Source organism: Capra hircus, chromosome 2 (assembly GCF_001704415.2).
Source record: "Capra hircus breed San Clemente chromosome 2, ASM170441v1, whole genome shotgun sequence".
In the NCBI taxonomy this organism is placed as follows: domain Eukaryota; kingdom Metazoa; phylum Chordata; class Mammalia; order Artiodactyla; family Bovidae; genus Capra; species Capra hircus.
The window spans coordinates 3,885,874-3,895,566 of record NC_030809.1 but is presented as its reverse complement, the minus strand read 5'-3'; the positions used below and the strand labels follow the sequence as shown (position 1 = coordinate 3,895,566).

The 9,693-nt window shown below is 59.5% G+C and overlaps 1 protein-coding gene across 1 annotated transcript; it reads right to left on the bottom strand.

Annotated features, from left to right (window-relative positions):
* Positions 5,008–7,581, bottom strand: FAM43B (family with sequence similarity 43 member B). The gene has a single exon (XM_018055027.1). The coding sequence runs from the start codon at positions 7,084–7,086 to the stop codon at positions 6,115–6,117; it is 972 nt and encodes a 323-aa protein (XP_017910516.1). The 5' UTR covers positions 7,087–7,581; the 3' UTR covers positions 5,008–6,114.

Below are 9,693 nucleotides of genomic sequence, written 5' to 3'. Positions count from 1 at the left end.
GACAAGAATACTGGAGTGGGTTGCTGTGCCTTCCTCCAGGGGATCTTTCTGACCCAGGGCTCGAATCTGTGTCTCTTATGCCTCCTGCATTGGTAGGTGGGCTCTTTACCACTAGCTGCCACCTGTGAAGCCCTCCTCTGCCCCACAGCCCATAGCTAAGGGCAGATAGGAGCTGGAGGGAAGTTGACCCATCACCACAAAGGACTGGCATCCCAGCTTTCTGAAGAGCTTAACTGGGAAGGCTATGTGCCAACACCGCTGTTGGCCGCAGCTAATCATTCATTCATTCATTCTTTGACCTCTGACGTGCTCTCTGTGCGCCTGGCGTTGGGCCGGGTGCTCAGGCGAGAAGGAGATGCAGAAGCATAAGATATCAGACCTAATCCAGTGTTAAGGCAGTCACGCTCATGCGGCTGAACAACTGGAGATGGAAACTAAGACAGGCTGAAGCTGGATCTTCTGCCTTGATATAGAAATGATGCCACCCCAGGGCACGAACAAGCGGCACATTCAGGGCTTCAGGGACCTGATCTCCTCATCCCAGGGCTGTCAGTAAGGAGAGCGCCGGGTAAAAATGACAATAGTCAGCACAAGAGCGGCAGTTACAACCTATTGTGTGCATTGGGCTCTGTGCTAAATTATTCAAATGTGCAAAGCTTTCATTCTCCCAACAACTGTCTAAAATCTAGAGCTCACCCACCCCTGTTTTTACAGATGGAAAATCAAGGCGCCGAAAGCTTTCAGAAACCTGCTCCAAGTTATAAAGCCATCATCAAGTGGCAGCTCTGGGACTGGCAGTCGGGTCCATCCTGTGCCCAAGCCCGGTCTGACCGCCTGTGTTAAATCAGAGACGGCATCTGTCTGGATCATCTTCCGGCTGCCCAGACTGCAAACCCGGAGGGTGGCTGGTGTCTGCCAGGAGCTGCTCTGTATTGTGAGTGGCAGCCCTCTGCCGGGGCTGGACTAGATCCGAGAGCGAGAAGGCCCCAACCTGGGGCTTTGGAGCTCACAGCGGACCCCAGGGACAGGGGCTGCAGTCTCTTCCACGGGCCTCATCTCTTGGGCCACGGTTTTCCTCCCCAAGAATAGCCATCCCTCTGAGCAGGGCATCTGAGGATAGCTCCCCTTCAGCCTCCCCAGGCAGAAGCCTGGCAGAAGGAGCGCTCCTCCACCCACTCGGTCTTCGATCCCGTGATGGCTCTTCCATCTGGCTCATTCATTCTCGCATTCATTCAACAAGTTAATATTGAGCCTCACTCTCTGCTCTGCGGTGGTCAAGGTACTGAAGGTGGTACAAGGTTCAGTTCAGTCGCTCAGTCGTGTCCGACTCTTTGTGACCCCATGGACTGTAGCACGGCAGGCCTCCCTGTCCATCACCAACCCCCGGAGCTTACCCAAACTCATGTCCATTGAGTCGGTGATGCCATCTCATCCTCTGTTGTCCCCTTCTCCTCCTGCCTTCAATCTTTCCCAGCATCAGGGTCTTTTCCAATGAGTCAGCTCTTCGAATCAGGTGGCCAAAGGATTGGAGTTTCAGCTTCAGCATCAGTCCTTTCAATGAACATCCAGGACTGATCTCCTTCAGAATGGACTGGTTGGATCTCCTTGCAGTCCAAGGGACTCTCAAGAGTCTTCTCCAATACCACAGTTCTAAAGCATCAATTCTTCAGCACTCAACTTTCTTTACAGTCCAACTCTCACATCCATACATGACCACTGGAAAAACCATAGCCTTGACCAGATGGACCTATGTTTGCAAAGCAATGTCTCTGCTTTTCAATATGCTGTCTGGGTTGGTCATAACTTTCCTGCCAAGGAGTACTGAAGGGGCGGGGAAAAGAATACGAATCGAGGAAGCAGTATGAGAGGTGAGATGCTTCCGTACAAACAGGAATCCGAGGCGTCATCTGATGAGGGCTACGAGCGCAGCGCAGGCCCCGTTCTGTGTGGCCGAGAGGAGAGGTGGCCGTGGCTCTGGCAGGAGTGGAGCAGGGGTGTGCATTAGGGAAAGTTCCGAGGAGGTGGGATTGAGCCTGTGAGAGGGTAGGGCTGAACACGTGCAGGCAAAGGAAAGGACATTCGAAGTGGTGAGGATGGCAGGGCCCGGGCCTCGACGTGGGGGCACACGGTGAGGTCTGGGGACCTGGGAGCACGTCTGTGTAAGAAGGGGAGGAGCAGGAGTCAGGACGGCATGGGTGGCTGGAGCTGTGAGCTGTGGCCCAGTCACGCCAGTCATGGCCCAGCCCCTCCCGAGTGGGGTCAGGAGAGCAGGAGGTAAGGCCCCAGAGGTCCTGGGAAGAGGCTGGGCCCGGTGGGACATGCTGCCTGAGTTGTCCCTGACTGCGTGTTGTTTCTGGAAAGCCCTCTATTGCCACGTTCACATCCCAGCATTGCTTCTCAGGCCCAGGGGGTTAGGACTCCATGGTTCCAATGCAGCAGACACAGGTTCCATCCCTGGTTGAGGAACTAAGATCCCGCATGCTGCACGGTATGGCCAACCTCCACCCCCTCCCCCCAAAAAAGACCTCAGAAGAGAAAAATCTGTAGGGTTCCATGAACTTGGGCAAACTCTGGGAGATGGCGAGAGACAGGGAAGCCTGATGTGCTACAGTCCACGGGGCAGCAAAGAGTTGGACATGATGTGGCGACATAGGCTCTCATTATTCAACTGGAACCCCATAAACCCCAAAGGGAAAACAGAGAAGACGTTCCAGTTACAGCAGGTTGGGGTGCCTCCCCATTCCATCTCCCCATCACTCCCCACAGCAGCTCCTGGGGCACATCTGGGAAACCCAGAACTCAGAGAACACTCCCATTTTTATTTTACAGGTGGGGAAAAGGATGCCGGAAACGAGACACGGGGGCGCTGGATGGCTTGCTCAATGGTTCAGGGATCTTCTTGAGCTTGCATCTAAGCCCACGGGATAAAGGCAAAGTCAGTGCAGAGAAGGAGGGCGTGTTTCCTAGGCTGGATCTCCCTCCCTTGGGAGCAATAGGGCCTGGGGCCTGGGGGGCTAAAGCTGCCCCCAACACCCCCTCTGTGGCCTGGTGGCCGCTGGCACTGTACTGGCCAGCTTGTGGCTTATCTCATCCTCGACTGGGAGAGGGAAGGTGGGCCAGAGCCTTCCTCCATCATACACGCTGGGAGTGGAGGTGTGGGAGTTCCCTAGTGGCCTAGTGGTCAGGATTCCGTGCTTTCACTGCCTTGGCCTGGGTTCAATCCCTGGTTGTGGGGAGCTGAGAGGTCACAAGCCATGCAGTGTGGCAAAGAGAAAGAGAGAAATAAAAACAACTTATAATCACCATTGCCAGGGGTGAGTGGAGTAGGGGTCGGGACGGGACTGAAAATCCTAACCTAAACAGAAGAATCCTATGGGTGAAATAGGAAAAGATCCTAATGCTGGGAAAGATTAAGGGCAGGAGAAGGGGCGACAGGGAATGAGATGGTTGGATGGCATCACCCACTCAACAGACACAAGGTGGAGCAGACTCCGGGAGACGGTGAAGGACAGGGAGGCCTGGTGTGCCAGGGGGCCTCGGGGTGTTAGAGACCCGGACATGACTTAGCGACTGAACAGCAGGAAACGGGTAAAATGGTGCTTCTTCACATGGGCATTGTCTTATTTGCCAAAGCTTTTCTACAGACGTGATTCTGTTTCATTCTTACAATCAGACTGTGAAGTAGGAATCAGCCCCCTCCCACTTTACCATCAATAAAGGCGGGGCCCAGAGAGGCTGAATGAGTTACCCAGCATCACACAGCTGGAAGGAGGCAGAGACAGTCCTTTCAGTCTGGTCCTGTAACTCCAGATCTAGAGAACAGAGCGTGAACGAGGGAAGGAGGGCAGTCGTGTGTGTGTGTGTGTGTGTGTGTGTGTGTGTGTGTCTATTGGGAGGCTGCCAGAGACAAAAGGAGGAGCAGAGGCTAAGGTTGGGAGTCTGCTTGTGAATTATTACATTGCAACTGTTCCTTTAATTATGTGCATCTCACTTGAGAATGTATGAGCCACGGGGGAGGGACTCAGGGACCGCTAGGACCTAGCTCAGTGTCTGTCCCAAGGCAGGCGTTCAGTAAATTTCTGCTGCACACATCTGATTAAAGAGTGTGTGCTTGTGACCTTGTTTCTGGGTGAGAGTGCCTCCAACACCAGAGGCTGCCTTGCAGCCCCTCCTCCACTCCCCTGTCTTTCCTTTTTCCCCTTATGGGGAGAAACCCCAGCAAATCCTCGGCTGTGGATAAGAGGGAAGCAATGAACACATAGTGAGTGGCAGCGGGCCCCTATCTCTCCCCAAACGTGTTATGAAGTCAAGCCCAGCTTGCCCCTTCAAAGTCCCTTGACCCTGCCTGCATCCCGCCAGGCTGAAGTGACAGGGGTGCCCTCTGTTCCAGCAGCAGCAGGACACAGAACTGTCCTGATGGTGGGTGACTGCAGAGGCCGCTTGTCTCGGCTCTGGACAACCCTGGGATCAGTGCCCAGCTCAGCACAGAAATAAAGAAGATATCCAAGCTCAGGACTCAGGCTGTCCTAAAGGTCTGGCTAGACCTCTCCAGCTCCTCTGAAAGCAAACTGAATTGCTCACCCCTCTCTTTTACATCCCCAAGGAGACCCAGAAAATACCATTTGCCTAGACACACACCCACACGAATCTTCTCAAAGGTACACGGCTCATGAGAAGGCCCTGGCCCCCTGCCCCGTCCCTGCCCAAATGCTCCAGACACTTGCGTTTGGTGCCCAGGCAGACAGACATTCCGGGAGGCCGAGACAGACAGCTGATACCCCTCCCAGGCTTAGCCCATGTGATTTGCAGGCAAGGCACCTGCTACTGTCTCCTCTCCTGACATCCAGGGAACAGCGTCCTGGCAGCAACTCCCTCGTCCCCCTCACCCCAAGAGTTGGCCCCAGCTGCTACAGGGAACACTTCCCGGGACCTCTCCTGCCCTTCAAGAGCCTGACGATCATCTTTTCACCGTCCGCAGGCCTGGCATCAAGCACAACACAAGAGTGGTGACAGGCTGAAAAAGCAGGAATGGTTTATTTACAGTGATCATTTGGTGACACATAGATCTTTGGGCTTTTAGTGACCTTGTTAAAAGAAGTGTGGGCAGGGGCCCGCTCCCCTGGTGGGGTCACCACACTCTCTGGCCTCATCTTCCTGTGAGAACCCGGGTGCTGTCAGGACCCTCCGGCTCTGACAAGCCTTGGCTTGGGGACATCTCTCCCCTGTCCATTTGCTGGGTGGTCAGTGCCTCAAACACCTGCCAGAAGCGCTCTTACCTCCGTTGGAGGCCACGTCTTGGTCCTAGCTGTGGGGCACCAAGCAGGGACTCACATTTGTATGCAGAAAGACAGAGTGGGTGAGGAGTCCTGCGGGTGCCAGGACACAGGCTTGGGCAGCGGCCTTGCGCAGAGAGCTGTTCCCTGGGCCGGCTGTTGTTGGGGGTGGTAGGAACATCCCTGTTTTCTCCACAGGCAGAGCAGCGAAGTCCCAGAAGTCCTCCAAGGGGTGGAGAGGCCAGGTGTAGAGGCTGGGCACTCTTCCTTATGTGGATTGGCAGTAGACTCAGATGCCACTTGGGGCCTGGCCTCAGCTCTCCGGGGCCACTATTCTTCCCGCTGTAAGAATGCCTGCCCAGGGCTGGTCTCCCCAGGAAGGCTAGCCTGGCTACAGGCAGACCCACTGTCTCCCCCAGGGGCCAAGATCCAAGGCCACCCTCCTGGTTTTCTGGAAGAGTCTCTTCCCCAAGCCCCCTTCTCTAGAGAGGATGTTTGGGGAGGGAGGGCGTGGCCTATGGGCAAAGCAACTTGGTGTTAAGCATCAGGGGCAATTCCACAGTGGAGGGCACCGACAGGCTCCGGGGGGTGGGGGTCGAACACGGAATACTGCTGCTCCCCCAGCTCGCCGCCTCGCATCCTCAAGGGCATGTCAGGCGTCACCCTGAGCCAGGATGAGGCGCGGGGCGGACAGCCACAGAGACCACGAGGGAGGCAAGGGCAGGGTGAGGGGACCACGGGGGAGCCCTAGCGGGCAGGGCCGAGGCCGGAGGCTCTACGTCAGGCCGGCCGGGTCTGGGGCCTAGGCCTGTCCATTCCCCCCGCGCCCCCGCCTCGGCTCTCAGCGCGCCTGGCCCGCTCGCTCCCGGGGGCCGGCCTTCCAGCGGCGGGGCTGCGAGGGCGGCGGAGGCGCCGGGGCGGCCCGCAGGCTGCACGTCCTCAGCTCGCGGGCCAGGCTGAGCACCTCCGGCCGCTCGCGCGGCCCCGCGTCCTCGTCCTGGTCCTCGTCCTCCTCCTGGATGCTGCTGAGGCGCGGCGCCCCGCGGCCGCGCTCGGCGGCAGGGGGCGGCCGGTAGGCGCACTTGGCGTTGAGGAGCCGGCGCAGCGGGGCGCGGGGCAGCGAGGCGGCGGGGGCGCCCCCTGCGCGGAGATGCTGCTGGCGCACGTGGCGCGCGTCGCTCTGGCGCTGCAGGCGCTTGAAGTCGCTGAAGGCCGCCAGCGCGGTCTGGCGGAGCAGGCGGGCCAGGGCGCGCGCCTTGTGCGCCCGCGCCAGCAGCACGGCGTGGCAGCGCAGCACCACGGCCTTGTGGCGCGCCTGGTGGCGGTAGACCCAGGCGAAGACGCGCGGGTGGCGCGCGTCCGCCGCGCAGTAGGTGATGCGCGGCAGCAGGTAGGCGTGCGCCGGCCGGCGGCCCCCGGGGCCCCCTGAGCTGCTGCGCTCGCACGGCTGCATGCGGAGGCCGTGCGGCCCCAGCGTCAGCTTCATCTTGGTGCCCCCGCCCGGCCCGCAGCGCGCCCAGATCTTGCCCACGGCGTCGTCGGTGCAGCCGTCGCCCTTGGCGTGCAGGGTGACGGCGTTGCCCAGGTACCACACGGTGTAGGTCGGGTCCTCTTTGTTGAGCTCCACTTTCTGGCGGCGGCTGCGGAACACGCGGCCCAGGCGCTCCAGCGGCCAGTCGGGCAGCAGGTCCGGGCAGGAGCGCAGGAAGCTGGAGAGCAGCGACGTGTAGGCGAGCCCCGGGCTCAGGCTCTTGGCCTTGCGCTTGGCGTCGTCCTCCACCAGCACGAATTTGTTACGCCTCCAGGGCAGCATCGCGGCGGCGGCGGCGGCGGCCCGCGGGGCTAGGGGCGCCGGGAGCTCGCGGGCGGCCGGCCCAGCGGCCGGGGGAGGGGAGCGCGCCCAGAAGCCCGCGGCCCAGGGCGTTCGAGAAGCTGGGCGGCGCCGGGGACAATCGGTGCCGGCAGATCCCCAGTGCCAGGCAGGGCTAGCTGGCTTCGCAGATGCCCGGTGCCCAGCCGGGCTGGCAGCCGAGATGCCCGGGCGACGGCCCCGAGCCTCCGGGAACAGATTCCCCCGGGAGTCGCTCCAGCCGTCCGGGAAGCCAGGAGGAGCAGGGGCTGGGCGGGGTGGAGACTCGCCCCCTCCAGATCCGAATAGGGGGGCACCCCGCGGTCCCTGCCGCCCAAACTGCCGGAGCCGGGGCTGGAGGCTGGCTGCTCGGAGGGGTAGACCGAGAGCCGCGACTGCGGTGGGGACTCCTCCAGGCGTCGCGGCTCCACCTCCCCCGGCTGCCTACATCACCGGGCGGGACCGCTAGCTCTCTCGTCCCCTCCTCTGTCTCCTCCCCCCGCGCCGGCTAGCGGGGCTCTTCGCCCGAGACCCAGCACAGGCGCGGTGGATCGGGTTTAATCATTATTGTCGGAGATCAAGGAGCAGGAAGCTCTTGAAATCGACCCAAGGGCTTTGCCAGTGCAAGTTTCTCAGGCCGCCCTGGTGGTCTCTCAGCCCCTCTGCGAGGGTTCGATACCTCTCTCCGCTTTCTTGGATGCCCCCTGCCCCTCAGCTCCTGCCTCCCCGCATCTCTGAGCGCGAGTTCGGGTGGGTTCCTCCCGAGGCCGGTCTGGCTCCCTTCGCCTCCTATCTGCAGAGCAGAAAGCCAGCCGAGGTGGCCGAGCAGTGCAGTGGAAAAGTACTGTCTCTCGGTGAAGCTTTCTCTCCCGGGTTCCTCCAAGGTCGTGGGCCAGCCCGGCGCGCCGGAGCTGGGAGACCAGTCCCCCCGCTGCAGCGGCTGGTAGTGGCCCTCGCCTGGACTAAGGCCGGAGGGTACGCTCTGCGGGTAGGGAACCTTCCAGAGCCGGCCGGGGTCTGTGGGGGAATTCCAGATTAAAAGCTCCTTTCGCCAAAGGGCAGCCTCTGGACCCTCCCAGGATTAAACAGATTACACTGCGGTTTGTGACACCTCTCCTGCTCCCCACCACCTGGGCGGGGCGGCGGCGGGGGGGGGGCGCTGCATTCATGACCTCTTTATCTTAGGATAGCCTAGCCTCAGCTAAGCGGTTTGCCCAAGGTCACAGGGCTGATAGGAGGTGGAACTAGAGTTCCACTCAGGCTTGAGTGACCCATGTGGGGGCCCTCACTCTTCTGTGAGTTCATCATATACTGGGTATGGATGGGGGATGTTCTATTCTGCCCTGAGACCCTCCAGTGGGGGCTCTTACTAAGGAGGGGGTTCTCCTGCACTGGGAAAGAGGCAGTGGTCCCTGGGCGTGGGGCCACATCTCCCCTCTTCCAGGATTTGTTAAACCACAACAAATTCCCTAGAACCCCAGGACTGCTCCGATGGGGGTCCAGGAGTCTCCCACAGAGCCCACCCCCAAGCCCTTTCTGTGGTTTTTAGAACAGGTCATTTGGGGAATCTTCCAGGCCAGGAATGAGCCCAGAGCTTTGGGCTAGGCCCGGTCACACCAGGTGACCTCCCAGAGTGGGGACATTGGGAAGATGATATGTCCCACAGCCTGGCAACATACATCCGGGGCCAGCCGGCTGGGCTCAGCATCCATGGGGGGAATACAAGCGTACCCGCCACCCCTGACACAAGACTGGTTCACCAAATGCTCCTCACATACAGGATGTGCAAATAAAGAACAGGAAATTACTTGGAATTGCAGTATCTTAGCTTTGGAGGGGGCCTCAGAGATGGGCTGGTCTCCTGCAGCCTCGTTTTATTTTCAACTTGGAAATGTCTTTATTCTTTGTTGCTCATTATAAAAGTAGTATGTGCTTGTGGTTAAAAAAAAATCACTGAAGAAGGACATGGGAGCCTCCTACTGTCCTTTCTTCGTGAGAGAACAGGCTCTGGGAGACAGGAGGAGCCACCCCGTGAACCTCGCTGCCTCTGGGGTCCTCTTCCCCACGAGCATCATGAGGCAGGTGGGAGCAGCTGGCAGCAAAGTCTCCACTTGTGCGGGGAGGCTGGTGACTCCACAGGCTTTGGGGAAGGCAGAGCCTCCTGGGGTGGCTGGAGTTCCCCTGTCGTGACACGGGAAGCCCAGTTCAGTTTAGGTCTCTGCTAACCAACCATTGCTTTAACGTCGAGTGTGTCCCAAGCATGGCCTGCCTCTGATCCAGTAGCTGAGTGTCCTGCCTCCCAGAGAAGGGATGGGGCTCTGCGGGCGGAAGTGTGCTGCGCTTGGGAGCTGAGTGTAGACGCCCTCACCGGGTCCTGTCCCTTCTCGTTGCTTCTGGAACAGCCTCATGTGGGGCGCGGGGAGGGGTGGGGGGGAGTCACCCGGGCTGGTGTGAGATCACAGAGGCAGTGCTCTGTTTCTGTGCTAAGTCCTCGGGCCACAAAGCAGCATTTGACATCGCTTAGCCACTTTGTTACCTTGGGGACAACTCACCCTGGCCTCCATGGCTGGG

What these genes read in the sequence shown, in the direction of transcription:
- FAM43B (XM_018055027.1), bottom strand. Translation starts at nt 7,086, where the DNA reads ATGCTGCCCTGGAGGCGTAACAAATTCGTGCTGGTGGAGGACGACGCC.